Genomic DNA, 21704 nt, shown 5'->3' on the forward strand with positions numbered 1-21704 from the left:
AAGTGAAGTGACATCATATATTGCTGGTGTACCTTATGTCACAATGGAAGCAACAGCTTAAGGAGTCCTGTGTCTCCCGCTGAGGGATAAGAGAGATCTCATACCTCTGTCCTTACTCAGTTTTGTTGACTTAAGTGAATGAGCTACAAAATTTTCCAGTAGGGCTGCCAGTGTTCATATGGTTTTGTACTCTTCCCAGTGCTCCACTTCTCAGTGAGATTTATGAGACAATCTGCTTCACCTCCCATTTTCACCAGGACAGATGTGTGGCTTGTATGAAAGTGCTCAGAACAAGATGCATGGAGTAATTGGCAGGATTAACCACAGGCACAATGGCAGTCAGCCATCCCCTTCTCAGACTGCACTGGGGAAGTGTATAACCTAGTTTGTACTACTGCAGATAAAATTACTTCCCTTTGAAGAAAAGAGCCTCTGGAACATTCCAGTGCAAACTGAAGTTGCTGGATGACGTTACTGGCAGGCAGTTGATTTCCATCATCATCAATAGAATGTAAGACTGGCTTTCACATCAGAAGGAAAAAAAAAGATGAAGGAGCTGCAAGAATTTGGCTCTTGTCTGATCATGGGTGGGGTTGTTTTTAGGTGCATCATACCGGCGTCTTTGGTAATGCCAACCCCAATTTTGTAATAACGCACTTCTCCTACCTCTCCTACACAGAACAGGACTTGTGTTGCTGTACCAATCCAGTGCTCTCCTTACTGTATGACTCTGGATCAGGACTGGAAAGAAGGCTTTGCTCACTTTTCATGTAGCAGACTGTAGACACATATCCAATAAGAGAATAATCTTGCTGGGAAATTTAAAAGCGGCATTTCTGATTTGTGTGGTGTTGTCATGTATCTTTTTCCAGTTATATCAGTGCCAGAATAGGAAACTGAGCTAAATGAAAGCTGTAAACAGAGTGAGAGCTCAGTATGTTATTGCCATTGTCAGCTAAACTCTTCCCTGGTAACTTCAGTTGTAATTTGATTGAAATTCTTGCTGTCTGACTGGCAATGAACACTAGAACAGTGCATTTCAGAAGGCAAATAGTGTCTTCTCCTTTTAAAAATAATGAAGACCTTTATTCCAGTGATAGGGAACTGTGGCATGGTATTGTCATGAGCTGACTGAGGCTTGTGTGGAGCATCAGTAGCCTTTTCAGGCCAGTGGGTATGGGTAGCATTCTGTTCCACACTTGACTTGTATTTAAGTTGTGAATAGCTCTCTGGATGCATCTTCTAACATCTACTTGATAGGTCATATGCTTGAGCTCACAGCTGGGAGGATAGGTGGCAATTGACACAGGTTTTGTGTGGTTGATAAGATCTTTGTTTTATTCACTCAGCAAATCTAATCTTGGGTGCCAAAAAAGCATGTTGGGTAGGGTAGGTTATTATAGAGGCTTGCAAGGAGAGCCCAACCTCTCATCAGATAGGGGACCTAGGAGCTTATTTCCATCCACATTCCATCCTATTATGTAAAGCCTTGAATACTATTTGATTCATTCCCCCTGAGCTGTTGAGGAGCTGTTTATGGACTTACAATGCCAACCTTTATTTCCCAAAAAGAGAACTATTCCACTGATAGATTACTCTCAGCAATTCCAGGAGTATCTGTCTTGGTGTCTCAGTCTGTCTTGGTTTCTCTGGGGCTTTGCTAGAGGGGACAGTGGGGCTGCTTCTTTGTTTTCTATTCAGCCACACTGAAATGGAAGCTCATGCAGCAACAGACTGCTGAAGAAATGCAAATAAGTCTCTGCTGTCACTGCATTTAGAAAATGTGAAAGCTGTGCTGAAGATGAGGCCATGAGGCTGAAGAGAAAAGCCCTCCAGGCTTTAGCAGTGCATCAGATTAGATTTGTGAAACGAGTAATTACTAAATTTGTTCTTGTAGCATCTTGCTGTTTCTTTAACTATAATAAATTTGAGGAAAGAATTGAAGCTCTAAGGAGCACTTAGCTATCCATAGTATGCATCCTGCATCCATTCAGTGCCCTGGCTGAGATTTTTCACGCTTCTTAACACAGACTTCAGCTGTACAGGTATGGCAGACCCGAGCAGCTGTGATTAACAAGATCTCCTGAATGGGCATGGTATGGGGACACTGACAGGTCAGAGGTGATGATCTCCCCAGAAGAGTAGATGAGGAGCAGAAGCAGGATGATGTGTTTTGGTCTGTCCATGATTTATTGAAATATGAAAGGGTAGTTAGACTCCAGCTGGCCCTTAGAGCAAACGAGAGTTGATAAACATCATGGCTTCTGTTGGAAGGAGGTGAAAGGCAGGCAGGATATCTGTTTACCCACAGAAGTGACTCCATGAAGTGAAAAGTACATATATTGAAGTATCTGTGAGGGAGAAATAGCATTTGTAGAGAAAATATTGAATTTATTCAAATGCACATATATATGCATGAGTATACTCACAGTTCATTCATGTTTTATGTGAAGCACTTGACTATTTAATGCTAACTCCTGGCAAATCTTCTAGTTAGTGTTGACAGCAAGCTCTTCTGTGAATGTAGATGACTTTTTGGTATATATGTATGGAGGTTTGAGGCTGGCTTAGGTCCAGCTGCCATCCATTGGTACACCCAGGTCCTTTTCAATAGGGCTCTTCAAGACTCTGAATGGCATCCCCCCTCAGGTGTGTCCACAGCCTTGCCGATGGTGCACTCAGTCCCACTCTGAAGATTCTAAATGGCACTGGTCCCATTACTGACCCCTGATGGGAACCCCTTGTCATTGTTCTTTTTGTTTTCTTTGTGTTCTTTCAGGGTTGTAGGTGCTTGGCCCTCTCGTACTCCTTCACTCTTTCCTTAATCCCAGTTCTGATTGCATAAGGCTCAGTGAAACCTTGAGATCCATACTCCTGATAACTGTTTCACTGCTGCCAATGAACTGCCCAGTTGCAAGCTTCTTTATGTAAGGTCTGCTTTTTACTAGAAATTAGGGTGGTAGAATAAGTGCAGGCAGAGGTATAGAAGCAAGAGGAGAGCCATCGTGCTTGCATTTCAGGTGTTCAGCCATGAATTCAGTGCACATCAGCTCTTGTAGGTGCACTGTGAAATGTAACAGTAGGAAATCTCAGTTTGAATACTGCCTTAAGTTTCAGTCTTGCTCAGTGAAATCCAGCCACCTGCTGGACTGTAGCAGCTAAAGCAGAAGCAAAAGGACAAAAAAGGGATTACAGAACACTACTAGTGAAGCTGTATCTGGTGTGAGGCCTCCTATAAAAAAATGGGACAGGTAAAAAATGGGACAGGTCCAGAGACAGAGCCACTGGAAGGGTTGGTAGATGTTAGCTCATAGTACTGAGCGCCTGGCCACTCTGTAGAAGAGAAAGCAAGGTGGTGAGCTTTGGAATGCCTTACCAGGAAAGTTACTGAGAAAATGGCTGTTTGTTGGACAGTGAGTCATAAGCTGCAGCAAGGAGTTCCCATTGGACATAAGGAAGAACTTCTTCCCTGTGAGAGTAGTGCAACCCTGAGACTGGTCTCAGAGAGGTCAGGAGATGTTTATCCGCACAGATTTTATGAAACTGCCTGTAGAAAACATTCAGCAGCCTGATGGGCAGATCCTACTGGGGACAGGGAGTTGGACTGGATGAGAACAGAAATCTGGAGGTGTATAGGTGTGCTGCAAGCCTCAGCTGGAATAGAATTGAAGTTACAACAATTAACAGCTATTGTATTTCTTAATTGTTGTTAACACATTTAACCGTCATCTTTTAATGATGTTGTAGTGGTGAAAAAACATTTCCTGGTATCTGAGCATTGGTTTGCGTCAGGAAGTAGAGTTTACAGCTTGTCAATAAGTGGTGTGTGCTGACAGAGATGAAAGGTGACTACTTTCTCTAAAAATGGAAGAGGGCAGATCCTGTATGGGTTGGTTTGCCTAGAGCCATTGTTACTGTGCATTTCTACAGGCTTCCATAGAGTTATTTAGAATGCATGAAAACAGCTGGCAGATTTAGATGACTGATTTCTGTCCAGATACTAGTAAGTATGTTGGAAAAGGGAAATCCAGAGATCTGAAAGTGGCTGAAGTATGCTTGCCTGATGGGTGGTGAGGATTCATTTTCTCTGGATGAAATGGTGGGTAATTTCAAAATTAATAGTACAGCTGAGTATGCTTATTCACTGTAAAAAAGGTTTCCAGCTTGATGTCCTGAAGAGAACAATGTGTGCTTTTAATCCTCCTGAAATCTACTCTAGTATTTAAATTTATCTCAAAATCCTAAGTACAGTTGCCTCCAACGTTACATATTTGCTGGCTTTGAGACTGTTGTGGTCACAAGAAATATGTGGTGCTCATCTCTACATGAAATTTTATCAGAACCTTCAAGATCCTCTGCCACAGTTAAGTGATTTTTGAGTTGCTTGGCTTTCAGCAGTTTTTTGAGGTTTTTAGTGCTGTTGTTTAACTCCTTCAGTAAGAGTCTCCTTTTGTCAAGGCCCTTTGCAGTGGTGTGCACCGTGCTTACACTTCATTTTCTGACTTACTTTTCAGTTTGGGGAAATGTGACTGCTTTTAAATTTTAGGCTAAGATTATTTCAGAAGTGAGCTGAATACGCATAATGTAAGTGAACACAGGAAGGGGCTTTCCTTTCTCCTTTCTGAAATAATTTCTGTGCAGTCGTTGCCTTCAGTGGGAGAGAAGAACTGAATCCAGCCTTTTTGACATCCGTGGACAATGTTGTTTACTAAAACCCTGATCCTGTGAGCTTACAGATGTACTTGTGGTTTTCCTTAAATGGCCGAGGAGAATGAAAGCAGAGTTTTTGTTGCAAATGAAAATGTAGGACTGATCTGTAGAAGAGGTCCTGTTTTTCAAGACTGATAACATAAGATCTGCAGTAGGTTTTGGTTTTTGTATTAACCCTGGGCTCTTTACATTGTAAAATGTAAATTGTGTTTAATTTTAAACACAAAACACCTTGGAAAGTAGTAGTTGTAACATAAGAAAATCCTAATTCTTATCTCTCTATGCATTTCTAGTCTACTGTCAGCCTAAATAGAAATTACAAGGAGCTGGCTCTTAGCAGATGAGGATTTTGCCGCTTCTACAGAAGTCCAATAGGCTAAACATCCTTCCTACTTTCTAAGCAGCAGATTAGCATTGGTTATAGAGAAAAGAACAGAGCCAGGGCACAACAGAGCACTGCTGCAAACTGCTGTTTTACATGCTGCTGCAAAGGGAGGAACACTAGCCCTCTTTAGCAGAGGAAGTGACACATGCTTGTACAGTGAAGGTAGTAGCTGTTACATATGGGATGACAGGGCTGCGTGTACAGTGCTTGAAAAAGCTGAGCTGAGCCACAAGAATGATAGTCAGGTAAAATCTTGATTTTCTCCAGTAAAGGACTTGTTTAATTGATCACTCATATGGGGAAAAAAACAAACAAACAAACAAAAACCCACCACAGGTTTGTTTATTGTTTGCTTCAGAGGAGACTTGAATTCATTTCTTTGTTGCTGTAAGTTGCCATGAAACATTGTCAGTTTTGTTCAAAGTGACAGCGTGAAACAACATACATTTCCAGCGTTGCTAGAATGCTTTTTTTTTTTTTTTTTCTGATGCTGCTGCAATATTGTTGCCTTTTTCCTTGCCCAAGTGGCATTTGACTATGAATGCCTTGATGCAGAAGATCTGTTCTGACAAGACAGCAATTTCTACAGCAAAACCTGCATTCAGAAAGCTTGGCCAATTTTCCTGATTGTGAACATGAATAATGTTTCATAGTTGTTAACATTTTCTGGAGAGAAAAAAAAAAAAAATAAAAAAAGCTAGGTTTAGTGCCTAATTAGTATTTCCTAAAGGTTCTTTTACCAGAGTTCAGGCATAAGATCAAACAAAGCATGATCTGATGAGCTGTCTGCACAATCCGTTTTCCCATCCTCACTGGATTTTGAAAACTGAGGTAAAATGTGTGGGAAAGCTCTAATTCAAAGTCGCTTGGTTTTATGGTTGAGTTGCAAAACATTTTAAATGAGGTGTGACTATTAGTCATGTATCATGTACTGTGTCTGTATAAACACCTGCCCTGGAGAGTCCAAATCAGTTTGGCACAGGGATAAGTATCTAGGAGCTCTCTAGCTCTGCATTTGAGACTCATGGGAATGGTTGAAATGAGGTAGGAATTAATATTTTCTTTAGTGTCACTGTCTTGACACTGTCTTCATTTTGTCACCCTCAGCTGAACAAAAACTCGGGAGAAATACTGAGAAATCGTAGCAACGTTTGGAAGTCACACAGTAACAATCCAGCATATTTTCCTGCAAAGTGATGATGTCAGATCTACTTAAGACACCATTTTTCATCAATGTTCATGTATTCGATTGGGGATTTTGTTAGAGGTTCTACTTCATGGTTGTCAGACATGGAAGACCAGGAAGTTTCTAATAGCTATTGTTGCTGAAATAATTGAGTAATCCAGATTCCAAAAACATGACAATATGTTATCAAGGGCATGTTTTGCTTGTGCTTGTAAAATTCAAGTGGACGCAAATGGCACTGCAGAAAACTAAGCAGAAACTGATTTACAGCTGCTTCAATCATAGAGCTTTTCCCTCATCTCTAACTTGCATTTCAATAACCTCTGTGTTTACTAAGATCAAGGCGTGAATTGAAAAGCTTTGGAGGAGATGATAATGGAGGAATATTGTAATATTCCTTTCAAGTTTCTTTCTGAGCAATATTCCTGTAATTCTAGTCACTGGTCTAGCAGAAGTAGTGTTGTAAAACAAGTGTAGACGTATTCTGTCCATGCCAGTTACTAATGGGCCCTAATTTGAGTTGAGGCTTGTCAGAAGAGGGAAGCCTGTAAGGCAGACTTCAGAAACAAAAGGGGAAGGGTTTACAGGATCCCTAATGGAGATGTGAATTGTTTGAAATCCTTGGCACTTGGAAGGGCTTAATTCAAGGGCGTTGTTTCAATGTGCTAACCTAACATGGAATTGAGTGGCTCAGCTGGAAAGAACCTACTGAGATCTTTGAATCCACCTGCCACACCACTTCCTTCCAAGTGAATTTGTTCTTCATTCTAGAAGACTGTAAATGTCTGTCCTGGTATTTTTGGCTGCAACAAATGTTGTCTCTGTTGGTTTACTTGGAACAAGGAAAGCAGATAACAGATTCACAATCTAATTTTTGGAAGTTTAAAAGAGGGCAAGAAGGGAGAGAGGAAAGTACTAAAAACACAAAATTCAGCTTCTAATAATCTTTAGAATTAATTCTAAATTAGAAATTTTTAGAATTTCTAAATTAGATTTAGAATTTCTAAATTAGAAATCTTTAGAATCTATTCTAATTCATCTGCCAGTAATCTCAGTGCTCAGCTTAAAGAGTTCTGGACATCTGAAAAAGCAGCTGGGATAGAAATTAGAGCTCACTCTGTCATTAAAAATGCAGTGATTACTGTTGCATACGAACACTGGCAATCAGCAGAATCAGTTCATTGTTCAAATACTGATCTTTCCTTTTAGTCCCTTAGTTTTGTGGACATGCATTCTTGACATTGCAGAGCTCTGAGATCAGTTTAACGTGGCTGCTTGTTGCCACCTGTGCTCCACAGAGAAGGACTTCAGAAATCTACTTCTATGCAGGTCAGATGGGGCTTTACTGAGCAAAAATCATTCTCTTTTTCTGGGAGAACTGAAAACCATAGAAGTGCAAGGGAGGAAATACAATGAATGTGAGGGGAGTTTCTTATTTTGTTTTTCTGTTTGTTTGGTTCTGAGGGGATGGGAGTTATTTATTTCACAAGAAACTACAATAAAATCTACCCCTGTTTCAGACCTATTCAGGGAAAACCTGCAGAGGGGAAACTCCAGGTTTTTTTGTCTGAACACCAAGGACTTCTTTGTACCTTCTCTTCAGCAGGGGAAGGTGAGGGGACATGTATGTGGGTGCGGAATCCCACATTTTCAACAGTCAGATCATTCGGTTAGCTTACCATCTATTTCCTACCAGTTTTCTGATAAATACTTTCAAAAGAAAAATAGCTTTTGGTGAGACCTGTCAGAGATCTTACTGAATAATTAGAGAAGATAGGTAAGAATGAAAATAACTGAAGATAACAAAGAATGCAGCTTTTCATCTCCATATGACCAGTTGAAAGTTTAATCATCTGGGAAGTTCCACAGAGATCTCCTATAGCAGTTGGTTTTAATAGAAAAGCCTTGTGCAAATAAAATCCCTGGGAGTGTTAGCCTTGTGGATTTCATCTTTCAATGGCTAAGTGAGGCCAGTGTAACAGAGGGCTACGACAATTAAATGGTGATATAAATGATGATACAGTGGCTGCAGGGAAAGGTTCTTTGATCATCAACTTAATCCTTCTACCCCCAATAGTCATTTTGCTTCATTACTGATTTTTAACAGTTGCAGGTCTACACCTCTTAAAAATTATAGTTCAGTCTGACTGAAAAGGGAGTATGTGTGTTGAGATACTGATGTGTTAAGGTAGAAGGCTCAGAAAACAGTGATGAATTTTTGATCCTATAAATATGAATTGCATGTAGCCTACATTAAAGGGAACTACTATTTCTGTAGGATGAAAGTGGTCCCTCTACCTCCAGTCATATCAGTTTTGTATGAAAGGTTTTTCAGTCATTCTACTATGAAAGGAATTGATTTAGGGTGAGTGTGGCTTGTATTTTTTCATGAAAAATTCATTGAGCAATTACCAGAAAAGTAAGAGCTGTAAGAGGTACATATTAGCTGCAGGCAGTATGTACCAGCAGCTGCAAAATTACATCATGTATTATTAAATATCTTGCTTTTTAGGAGTGGATTGGTTTTGTTACTAGGGTCAATTTCATTAGTAGTATTTCATAGCCCTTTTGATCAAAAATTGCTTTTTGTTATGGTAATGGATGTTATCCAGCATTGGCATGAATTGCATGTTTCCTTTCAAACACTGCACACTAATAAGATGCATTAGTGCTGGGGGGTTCTCTGTGATTGCAATTTGCTCTGCAAACACGCTTTACCAAAAGAAAGAGAAATTGCCGAGAAAATACTTCTTTTGATGAGAAATGGGACCACTGGAGCTTCCCTGAGCAGCATCTCTGAGCTTTGATGGAATAATACGGTAAAAGAAGTATTAGTTCATGCCATACCTCAGCTGCTTTGCAGTGAAGGGAAAAGCCAGCAGCACAAATGTTCCCTTGTTTGTAAGCAAATGGTCTGGGGCTACAGCCATTGAACCAGAACACTGCTCAAGTTGGCTCAGGGCATGCATGTCCGCAGACTCCTTGTAGAACTGCCAGTGGTGGTAGAATTTTGCCCAGTGCTTTGATAGTTAACTATTATTATGTTTAAGTTCAAGCATGAGTTTAGTTTGCCTTAAGAATGTTAAAAGAAAAAATAAAAAAATCCTCAGCAAAGTTGCTTACTGACTTGTGCCTGTAGAAAGGCTGCAGGCTAGCTGACAGAACTAAGCACAGTGCTGATTAAATTTTTTAAGCTCTGCAAAGGGCTGATCTGAGGGTTTTTCCCCAGCTGAGGGTAGCAGTTCTGCCAGCACAAGGCCACGCTTCGGGCAATCGCTGTAGGGTAAGAAAAGTGTGCCCTACACAGGGGACTCCGTAGCACATGATCTGTCTCATCTGGGTGAGGCTTACAGCCTGCATGGACCCAGAACAACGAAAAGAGTGACACCTTTTGTTGAAAAATGATAGGCAGTTTCATGAAAAGTAAATGCTCACAGCAAAATGGGAGGAAAGAGGAAAGAGGCTGTCCTCTTACATGCCTCTAGGTCAGCTCTAGTATAAAACAACATTGGTTTGCCTTTGTGCTGGACTGCCTCTGGAGGCTTTCAACTAACAGTCAATGTGCTTTGGGGTAATCTTGGCCTGTCACTTAGAAAATGTCTTTTTCTCCCACATTCCCCTGCAGTGTGAGTGAGTCTGTTGTGGTGCTGTCCTCCTCCCTGTACAAAATCGTGAACTAATACTTTGTTTTTCTTGCAGGAGCAGTCAAGGTTTTATGCACATGAAGCTGACAAAAACCAAAGAAAAATACATCCTGGGTCAGAATAGCCCTCCCTTCGACAGTGTTCCTGAAGTCATCCATTACTACACTACAAAAAAGCTTCCTATCAAAGGAGCAGAACACTTGTCACTGCTCTACCCTGTGGCTGTGCGGACCCTCTAATATCCTAGTCTCACCCCTTCCTGTGGATGGGAGGTGAGAGGTAAGCAGGGTTGCACTAAATCCATTGTTGGAATCCAGCACTCGAGTCTATGATGCAGAGCAACTGCCTTTAGACTGGGGCATGCAGGTGATCTACAGAATTGTGTATGGGACTTTCTGTATGGTAATTGTATGCTGCAGCATGCCTCTAGAACTGTGCTTCTGTGTAAGAGAAAGAAATCTTACCTGAGTACAGAGAGAACAGATAGCCTTCCCAGAGCTTCTCTGTGAATGCAGATACTTCCCAACAAAATGTTCCTTCTCCGTGGTTTAAGCTGAATCAACAAGTTCTTCTCAACAGTAAAGCACCAGCAACATTTATTCTTTTCCTACCCTTAGAAGCTTTTCCATGTGAAAAAGTAACCTGCCCATGAGGTTCTTGGTGGACTGAGAAGGATCTGATAGCAGGCAAACCCTTGCTGCTCAGTGTGATCACTTAGTTTGGTGCGTTTTGATTTCTTAATGCCCAGAGTTTAAACCCCAGTGTTTATTGGGGTAGTCAAATGTGGAAATGTTATTAGGCACATCAATCTTAATGAATAGTTTTGTGAGAGCACGTCACGGTCAATTATTTATGAATAAGGGGATATAATTAAAAAAAGTAGTCTATTCTATATTTTTATCCTTTTTTTTTTTTTTTTTTTTTTGGTACAATAATAAATCTACAAGGTTTACTGTCTTCATTTGCAAGTTTCATTCCTAGATGCAGGTGGCTAATATTGTCTGGGGAAGTTGCACCCCAATGTTTTAAGTAGTTGAGAATGAGTCATTTTAATATGTGGGTTAGTATTTATGCATGAGGGTGGTCAAAGGCTTATAAACAGCTTTTGTAGGCAAAATCTTCACTTGCTTATTTCATCTGAAACAAACAGTTGTCATGCTGAGGTAGCGGACTCAGAAGTGTGTGTTACACTGCTGTTACACGAGCTGGCTTTCACAGCTGGGCTAATGAGAACAGTGGTATGTAGCAGAGCAGAAATTCATTTTTGCAGTGTGCAAAACATTCTTAAAACATGGTTCCTCAACACACACCTTCTGGACAGTGTTCGTTTTCCCTGTGAGCAGAAGTCCCCTTGCCGTATTTCATACAGTGCCAGCAAGAAGCGCTGCAGAAGCTGCTCTCTACCTCAGTCCTGCCAACTTGGTGCCCATCCACTTGAGAGATATTTGGTACATACTCTGTGTGCTCATTGAATGCATAAGTGAAATACTATAATTGTTCAGAAATTGGAACTGGGGATTCAATAGCCTGGTAGTCCTCACTTTGTGCCATCTCCCACCTATATCTAGAGTGTTGTGCATTAACCTATCAGATGTTTTAGTAGCAAACTGGTTTCATGCAGTTTAGGTATTTTACAGACTGCAAAAGGACTGTGAAATTGTGTGTTATTTAATTCAGCTTTTCTTTCCTTTCTTCTCTTTTATGTATGTGTAGAAGTGCAAATCTGAAAAATGTAATGAAATAATCACTTACTGCCTGTAAAAGTAGTGCTTCACTGTATTGTCTAATCTGATAAGAACCTGAAGGAAGTCACATATGATGTCATCAGTGGTGAATGTTCTGCTGCCTGTCTTTCAAACCTGCCTTTTTCTGTTTATGACATCCAACACCGTCTGAGCAGGAGTGGACCACATGCACACAAGGAGCCCAGTGTCACTCTGTTTATCAGCTTTAGTGGATCGAGCTGTCCCTATCCCACATGGAATTCAAAGGCAGAGGTTCTTACTGGTTTTCTGAGAGAAGGGTTGTACAATGAAGTTTACAAAGAGACAACATTCCTCTCCAAGAAACAACTACTCCAGTTTTTGTGTTCCCACCTATGCACACTCGCTTTTCCCTGATGCTTTCATTCTCCCCATAAAATCCCAATTGGCAAGAGCATAAAAGCACTTTATCATTAGCATGTTTTTGCTGGTACAGGACTACATGAAGGCAGATGTCTCATAGATTAGAAATCAGATTGCTTGCATCTGCTGCTGTAATTCTACTACTGTTTTTCTCTTGTTATGGAAAAGTAAGCCCCTACACTCTAACAACAATTAGCAGCAGAGGACAAAATAACTGTAAACCAGCACCTGGCCCTTTCTTACCTACGCTTTCTTTAGTTCACGGAGAGGACTGTTGTACTGAGTTTTTCTTGACACAGGCTGATCAAAAGTCAGTTGAAGCCAGCGGTGCCACTTTATTGCCGTCTGCAGGTTTGGGGTTGGGATCCCAAGCCTGACACAAATCAGGTCAATATGCAACATACAGATATGTATACAGTTTATTACAGCTTCAAGGATCAGACCATGATTCAGCAAAAGGAAATCATCTCAGAAAATGTTGGTTGTCAGTGGGTAGGTTTTTTAATTATTTAAAAAAAAAAAAAAACACAAAAAAACAACTTTTAGAAAGAAAATACTCAGTAATTGCAGAATAAATAAAACCAGGATTTTGTTTGCACTGTAATGTTGTCTTTGTTTATTTAAGTGATTGTATGATATTTTTTCCAGTGAAGGAATATTCTTCCCAGACTTTTTAATGTACATTGAAAATGCAGTGTGTTGCAGTGTGTAGTATTGCATATAGGTGGAAGATCTCGTAGTGATCATGCCTATATAGCACATTAAAAGTTTATTTTAAAAAAATATATATAAACATCTCCAATTTCTTCCTGTAATTGTCAGTGTGTTCTCAGATTGTTTTGAATGGAACAGTTGAAGTGGCTTTTGAAAACACCTTATGTTTGTGTGTCTTAACTGTGTTCTGAATATTATTGTTGGGCTGTGGTCTCTTCTGGAATCTGGAAAATCAGATGCCTCGGTTCTGCCCTGAGAAATTCTTTGGACAGTGTGTACCTTCGCAAGGGTGCAACAAAAGCAGGACAGGGGCAAGTATGAATGACACTGCTGTCTAATTGCTGGAGATGCTGAAGGAATCCAGTTATTACTGCTTTTACTGTGAACACTGCTGATTCATTTTTGCAGTCTCTGAAAGAGGTGCTCATTAGGCCTCTGTTTTGTTGAGCATTTCAGCATGGTGGAAACGTCTGAGCTGTGAGCATCTGTATGATGGGAATGGGAATTTTATTGGCCAGGACTGCACTTCATGTTTCCTTCCATAACTGGAAAAATTCTTAAGTTTTGTCTAAGTACAGCCTTCACCATGGATTCTGTACTTACTTACCCAGAGATACAAAACACACACTTAGAGTTTCTCAAAGAATTTGGCCTGAGACCATGCTCTGAGGAAAAACATTTGGAGAATGACACATCTATGTACTGTTCCTCCATATTGCAGTGAGATGCATGGTTTGCCCTTTCTCTTGCTGTCATTCCACAGGTTGTCAGTGCAAACACTGTATGGCAACATCAGTATTAGCTGCAAATGCCGCCTTTCATCCAAGATGTGACTCCATGTTCACCTTTCTGATTACTCTCTGGGTTAACCCTTCCTCAGTAGCTGGATGGCAGGGGAGAGCCTGCCTTAATCCTCCACTGCTGCTGCCAGTTATTCATGCTGTCCTTGAGTTGGGGCATTTCAGGGCTGTGCAACAAGAATGACACAGACCTGTGTGAGGAAGAGAAGAAGAAACTAAGTGGTAGAGCATCTCCCTTTTTTTTTTTTTAATGTGGTCTTTCCCTTTTAATAATCTACAATAATCACACATGAAATACTACGGATCGCTTCTTTTTCATTATTCTGGGTGTAGTCCCTTGTGAGAAGGTAAGAATGTCACAACAGACTAGATGTTAGACCCTGCAGTTAGTTCAGTTCTTTCTCATGTGTCTTTAACTATCTTTGTCTTTCACTTATTGATGCTAGTAGTTCCAAGACAGGAGCACAATAGCTTAATTGCAGCTTTGCAGAGCAGCTTTGGAATATTTATACTGATTAAAGGAAGACACCTCCCTGTCATCATTTTGCCAGCAGAAAGGGGCTGCTAGCCTGTCAGCTAGAAGTCAACGTGCACAAGGCCTGTAGATCAAGAGTTTATTCAAGGTAAATCCAGTGACTCTCTTAGGTCTGTCTCCTCTGTCCAGGGATCTGGGTACTGGGCCTACTTGGAGAGGAAAATATAAGACTGCTATGTCTTATTCTCTGTTATGCATCTTCTCAAGCTACTGGTGGACTGAGCCCTCTCACCTGCATTCCTCAAAGGAGACACTGGAAGTTATCATGGGAGCCCACTGATGGTGTTCCCAAGTATTGCGAGCTCATTGTGGGGGACTGGGTGTAAAAAGGGAGTAATATGAGAGTGAGAAACAGATGCTATGAAAATCAGAAATGTGTCATGAGGAAGGGCCTTCAAAAAGGACACACGGAGTTCAGTGAGGCAAGAGCTAAGTGTTAGATGCTGAGAGAGTCTGGATGCACTGATCAGGCATTCTCTACCCAGTCTGTTACAGGTAGTCCACAGTCACTCAAAAGAGACCTGGGAGAGACCCCAAATATACCTCAAAAAGCCCCTTGGGAGAAATGGAGGGGACATTATGCCAATGCTGTATTTCCAGCATGGAACACACCTGAATTCTTTCCCGTGTGGTTTCCTGTACAGGGAAAGAAAAATTTCTCAGGAACTCCTGAGACAGATCCTGGTTCTGACTCAACATCCTGGTTTCTTGCAGTCTGTCTTGCTATCACTCAGTTCCCAGCTCACTTTCTCTTGTTTCCTTCTCTTACTGCTCCTCAGCACCTGCAATATCTTTCTGTGTGACCAAGACAAGAATATAACCGAGAAGTCACCTGCAAACCACCTGCACACAGAAACACTTCCTTAGTCATCTCTGCATTTCATGTAGCTGGGATACCAGAGACCTTCCAGCACCATGCAAAACTATTGCCACATAACATTTAGCTTCTACAAAGTTTTTCACAGTTCTGTATTATAGTGGTTGGGACAGAGACAGCAGAGACAGCTGGGATAATGTTGATGAATCTGATGCAGAAATAACTGATTCCTAATATCTGGTATCAATTAGGCATTTGACTAAACAAGATGTTACTACTGATGAAACATAAAGTGGCAGTCTGCAGAAACATGACACCACTAAAACTCAAGATTTTAAAGTAGGTAATCTACAGAAAATTCAAGGAACATATAAAAAATGACCCACAGAGTCAACAGCTATGCCAGCATTGGCATAAGGAGTAACTCTGTTTGCAAAAGCAACAGATGACTTCAATCTTGATCAGTCTTATCACAAGAAATGCCTCAGAAAGCAAGCTTTAAGCCAAAAATAAAGACAGGTTCAGACATCATAGTGTTTTCCTCACCTTCCAAACCTTATAGACTTTAGCCACCAAATGGGTGAAAGGAATCCATTATTAAGATCAGGGCAATGAACCTACAATTCCTTGGTGAGGCCTAAGTGGATTGCAGGATGCATTGTTACAAGCGCCGATAATAAGCCACTGCATCAGTATGAAGTCCAAGGTGATGAACCTATTCTGTAGGATGTCCCTGCTGCATCCCCATTTGTTAGTTGTATGGTAAGAAGCCACTGGGACATATGCAAATACACCAGGTTTTACCTATGGGGACCCTTTTTTGCAAGAGCTCTGACAGACCATTGCAGACTGTCACACAAGAACTAAGTCCTGAACCTCCCATTCGTAGGTTACAATTGGTTTAACTTAATACACTCAATCCAAATCAGACGGTTAACAAAAGCTTGGCAGTCAGTGGGCTAATTAAAAAAATAAAATAAAATAAAATAAAAAGATACTGCTAAGGAATAATCTCTTAATCAAAGTGAGAATGAGTGAGACAAGTAGAAGCGATCATAGCAGAATCATTGAATGGCTTTAAGTTGGAGGGGACTTAAAAGATCATGAAGTTCCAATCCCCTGCCATGGACTGGGCTGCCATCCACCAGCTCAGCTGCCCAGGGCCCCGTCCAGTCTGGCTTTGAGCACCTCCAGGGATGGGGCACCACAGCTTCTCTGGGCAGCTGTGCCAGGGCCTCACTGCTCTCTGATAAAGAACTTCCTCCTAACATCAGAGTCTCCTTTTTTAATCTAAATCCATTCCCCCTTGCTGAGTCACTAGGTGTTTCTACCTGTAAAAAGTTGGTCCCCTACCCGCTTAAAAACTCTGTTTAAATACTGGAAGGCTGCAAGAGGAGGACCTGTCCCCACCCACTGAGTCATACTGGACAATAAATTAGCAGCAAATTTCTTTATAGTCACTGGAGCAAAACCATTTGTGATTAAGGTGGAATAATGTCCTGAATTTAGGGCTTCAAAACAACACATTTAGTGCCCAACCAAAATATCAATGAAGTGGGATAAAGAGAAATACTAAACAGGCTATCAGAATTACTGATGAAGAAACAGTGCCAGTGTTGGCTGTAATAAATCTTTTACAAGCTGCCTTGATTCATAGAATCATAGGATGATGGAATGGCCAGGGCTGAAAAGGACCACACTGGTCATCCAGTTTCAACCCCTTTGCCACGTGCATGGTCACCAGCCACCAGACCAGGCTGCCCAGAGCCACATCCAGCCTGGCCTTTGAGGGCCTCCAGGGATGGGGTACCCACAGCCTCCTTGGGCAACCTGTTCCAGTGTATCACCACCCTCTGAGTGAAAAACTTCCTCCTAATCTCTAACCTAAACCTACCCTGTCTCAGTTTAAAACCATTCTGCCTTGTCTTATCACTATCCACCCTCATAAACAGCCATTCCCCTTCCTGTTTATCTGCTCCTTTCAAGTATTGGAAGACCACAATGAGGTCTCTGAGCCTTCTCTTCTCCAAGCTAAACAAGCCCAGTTCACTCAACCTTTCCTCACAGGAGAGGTTCTCCAGCCCTCTGATCATCTTAGTGACCCTCCTCTGGACCCATTCCAAGAGCTCCATATCCTTCCTGTTCTGGGGGCCCCAGGCCTGGACTCAGTACTCCAGATGGAGCCTCACAAGAGCTGAGTAGGGGAGGACAATCACCTCCCTCTCCCTGCTGGCCACCCCTTTTTTAATGCAGCCCAGAACACAGCTGGCCTTCTGGGCTGCAAGCGCACACTGCTGGCTCATGTGCAGCTTCTCTTCCACCAGGACCCCCAAGTCCTTCTCCTCAGGGCTACTCCCAAGGGGTTCTTCACCCAGTCTGTATAAACACCTGGGATTGCCCCAACCCGAGTACAGCACCCTGCACTTGCCCTTGTTGAACTTCATTACCTTTTAGTAAAGCTTTATTGAAATATATTGCTGACATTTTAATAGGAGGCCTCACTGATGAAATAGTCTATGAAACTACTACATAAAGTTGGGAATATTTAACCAGATTAGGACTGGGAATATCACATGAAAAATTTTAGGGCCCTATCTGGGAAGTTACTTACCTAAGAAAACAGTGGAATGGGAAGGAAAATCAGTCCCAGCTGTGACACTCAGTATCCTGTTATATGTTTTCTCAACAGATGAGAAATCTCTTGCAATTGTTCTAAGTCTCTGAGTGGCTTTGGAAGGACTAATCTCATTATTTTCATAAATATCTTGGCCTCTATAGTTTATTTAAGAAATAAATGAATCTGAGCATGGGCTTGCTGTCACAAAACCATGCCCCATCTTTAATAGAATTAATGTAAATAATAATAATTCCATAGTTCTACTATCCTATTCTGTCTACACCTCACAGTGAGATAACAGGTTTTACAGCAAGAACACAATGTTTAGCACCCCTGTCCCATCTGATTTGGGTCACATAGCTGGCAAGTTTCCCAAAATAAACATGTCCCTTATGCAGAAAGGTGGTTAGGGCAATTTATACCAATCTCAGAGAGATGGTAAACCTCACTGTAAATCATTCTCTGCACATCCCTCTGCCTATTTCTACAGTTTATGTAGAAGGCCAAGAGCTACCCCTAGGGGTAGCCCAGAAGCCTACCATTCAGCAGTGTGCACTTTAAATTAGTCACTGCACTGCGCTTTGGGAGAATTATTGCTCAGAGGGGACTTTCGTTTGAATGTGACTGTCTCGAGAGCATGGAAAAGACATGCCATCCTCTATTCCTATTCAAGATGTTTCCCTTCTAACACTAATGATAATTTAGAAGAACAGTTTACAGATGGAAGTGTCTGTCTAAGAAAAATTGTTTTGTTCAACAAAGCTATAGATATTTTTTCTGTTGGAAAAGAAAAGATAATTTAGGCTGAATTACTGGCTATTACCCGAGTTTTTGAAACTGAAGCCTTCACAGTTTATACTGACTCTAGTGATGTACAGAGCCACCCAGTGGCTTGGAAATTGTTAAAGGTGGTAGTGAAAAGAGAAGTTAAGGGATGCTTGTACTGGGAAAAACTACATCCTTTAGTTGTACTCTAGCATAACTTGCTCCCTGTGCATCTCAATCCAAAGATTTTGTCATAGAATTGGTCATAGCACTGGTCCCAGGATGGACTTCTGGGGGACAGCACTCATCACTAGGCTCTACCTGAACATGGAGACACCGACCACAGTGCTCTGACTGACCATCCAACCAGTACTTTAAACATGGAATAGTCCACCCTTCAAACCCCTGCCTGTCCAATCTGGAAATAAGAACATTGTGTGGAACTATGCCCAAGGCCTTGCAGTTCAAGTAGATGACATCAGCTGCCCTTCCTTTGTTCACTAATGCCATCCCTGCATCATAGAAAGCCAACAGATTGGTCAGGCACAATCTGCCCTTGGTGACTTATACACATTGAGTCCCACGACATAGTCTTGAACTTGCTCTTTACTTACAGTGGGTGGGATTTTGTTCCCTCAGCCTCTGCCTAGAGATTCAGGGACATAATAAGCATGGAATTCCTGACTGTTGCTGAAGACTGAGGCAAAGAACTCACTGAGTACCTCAGCCTTCTCTATGTCTGTTGAAGCCAGTCCTTCCCTCTCATTTGTCAGAGGGGGTTCAACTTCCTCGACCTGTCTCTTCTGACCAGTGTACCTGTAGAATTCCTTCTGGTCATTTTTTCACATCCCTTGCCAAGTTCAGTTCCATCTTCACCTTGGTTTTCCTGACCCTATCCTTGCACATCCAGGCAGCATCCCTATATATTTGAGGTCACCCATCCTTGTTTCCACTGCTTATAGTTCACGTTTTTGTTCCTCGATCTGACCAGAAGTCCTTGCTCAGCTGTGCTGATTTCCTGCCTTCCCTGCCAGATTTTTTATTCTGGGTAATGGAGAGTTCTTGTGTTCTCAGAAAAGCACCCTTAAGTGCTGCCAGTACTGTTCTGTTCCTCAGATTCTTAGGACAGTTTCCCACCGAGTCTCATCCAACAATTCCTAAAACAGCAGGGATGTCATTCTCCTGAAGTTCAAGGTCCTGATTGGAAATCTCTTTGCCAGATGGATGTTTCTGAAGATCACAAACTAAACCAGTGGATCATGGTTGTAGCCCAGACTGCCTCCACTCTTAACCTCTTTAATGTTCTCCTCTGCACTGATGAGCTCCAGATCTATTAATTCTTCACCTCTGGTTGGTTTGTCCAACTCATGCACCAGGAATTTATCCTCAGCATTCTCCTGGAGTCTGTTATCCTTTTGCCCTTTTAAATAGTCATTACTCCATAAGCAAGAAGTGTATTATAACATTCAGCCATTACATAACCATTCAAAATTGTTGGATTCCAGGTTATCTTTTAGCATAAAAGATGGCATATGTGTGATCTTGTTATAGGTTCTGGAAATACATTATTTTGTTCTATATCATGTTTCAAATCTTACTGTATATCAACTACTCAATTCAATGTTTTGTACACTATTCTAAAGGAAACAGCTTTGGCCAACATATGTAACACTGTCACCAGTAAGTCTTCTTTATGACCCCATTATTAAGCTGTAGGCTGTGATAAAGAGATAGTGTTATCACCAGTGTTCTTCATGGTTAAGGGGTGGTTTGGGATAAGTACACCCTGATCCGGACTTCTGGCAACATCACTGGCATAATAACAAGGCAAATGGCTATTACAAGTAAACAGGCTGATCACATATCATTACTGTCCTTTCTCCGTGCTCTTGGCATTGTGAACAGAGTATTTGACCATCAGTATTGTCGCCAGGGTGTGGTGACACCTATCACAGAACAAGAAAGCTTCCTGACAGCAGTGTGATAAGAAGGTTTACCCACCGTCATTTTGAAAACCTGGTTTGCCACGTTGCTGTGACACCAGGGGAGGTGCAAAGGAACATAAGACATGTAACAGCAAGCAGCTGCAAGTCCCTGAGGAACTCAGACTGGAACTGCTGCTGAATGGCAAACTGTGATGCCCTGAAGACCAGAGACAATTCCAGTGTTGACTGCTTCTCCCAGGGAGTGAGTGGCTCATGCTCTTTTAGGTAAGTTCTGAGTCTAGATTACGATTACTGTATTGTGTGCCCATTATTGAGAGCTGACTGATTTGCAGCAGATTAAAAATTCAAAAGTGACAAAAAATTCTAAATATGTTATATTAATGAATAAAAATGCAATGTAACAATGAGCTTTGCTGATTTCTAACGATTCTAGATAATACCAAGCTATGTTGATTGCTACAATGCTTATGTGATCATAAAGCTCTATTTACAACCACAACTCAGTGACCAGACCTGATTCCAGAAATGACATCTAAGAGAACCTGCTATCTCTGTTACATCCAGTGAGGGTGAGTCTCTCAAAATAGAGTTTGGAGTAATCCAAGAACTGGGACCAGTGGGTAATCAGAATGGTGTTGTGAGGTCAGTGGAGCTGCAGAGTAATGATGTTCATGCTGAACAGCTGTGTGCACTGATGAAATCAGGGAAAACCCTAACACATAACAGAAGGCACTGCAATGCCCTGCAATGCCTTTCTAGTATATGCAGGAAGATTCCAAAGATGTATGTCGCATGTACATATCTGGGCTCATTCCGTGCAAAGGAAGGAGTCAACAAGAGCCTCTTGCTGTGGCATCCTTGATGTTGAAGACAGATACATTCTTTTCTTTTCACTGGAACCCAGGAGCCTCTAAATGACTCTCTAGCGCTGTCGGGCCTCTGAGTATGACCCAGGTGGCTTCAGACTGGCTTTCTGTTGTCTTAGTTTGGGTTGGAAGGGACCATAAAGCCCATCTGGTTCCAACCCACTGCTGTGGGCAGAGCTGCCCATCACCAGCTGAGGCTGCCCAGGGCCTCATCCAACCTGTCCCTGAGCACCTCCAGGGATGGAGCATCCACAGCTTCTTGGGGCAAAGATGGAGGTGAGTGTTTTCCCTCATTAATTTAAATAATGCAATCTTCTCAGCCAGGAAGATTTGAAAGCAAAAGCTTGTCTCTCTTTGCACTTCCTTCCATAAGACAGGCTATATACATCTTTCCTGATGGTGAATGTGGGAGTACTCATTATTTGACTTGTCTGTGTCATGATTCAGAATCTCTCTTTCTGATTCTTTCATTGGACCAATTGTGATTAATCCTGAGGTCTATGAAGCATAGTTCCTATTTTATGGAGGGTATAATTACAAGAACAAGAATTTTGCATGGGGAAGATGCAGAGAGGCTGCCATGAAAATGAGAG

At 41.6% G+C, this 21704-nt stretch overlaps 1 protein-coding gene across 2 annotated transcripts in view; it reads left to right on the forward strand.

The window, feature by feature from the left end:
* SHB (SH2 domain containing adaptor protein B) overlaps positions 1-12655 on the forward strand; it is a 68870-nt gene extending 56215 nt beyond the window's left edge. For both annotated transcript variants that reach the window (XM_085529502.1, XM_015849495.3), the window contains one exon: positions 9981-12655. In XM_085529502.1, the coding sequence (XP_085385628.1) occupies positions 9981-10164 (184 nt within the window). In that variant the 3' untranslated portion in view covers positions 10165-12655. The remainder of the gene's footprint in view (positions 1-9980) is intronic.
* The last annotated feature ends 9049 nt before the right edge of the window (positions 12656-21704 follow it).

This window comes from Coturnix japonica, chromosome Z (genome assembly GCF_054131305.1).
Source record: "Coturnix japonica strain WE chromosome Z, WE-NBRP24, whole genome shotgun sequence".
Taxonomy (NCBI): Eukaryota; Metazoa; Chordata; class Aves; order Galliformes; family Phasianidae; genus Coturnix; species Coturnix japonica.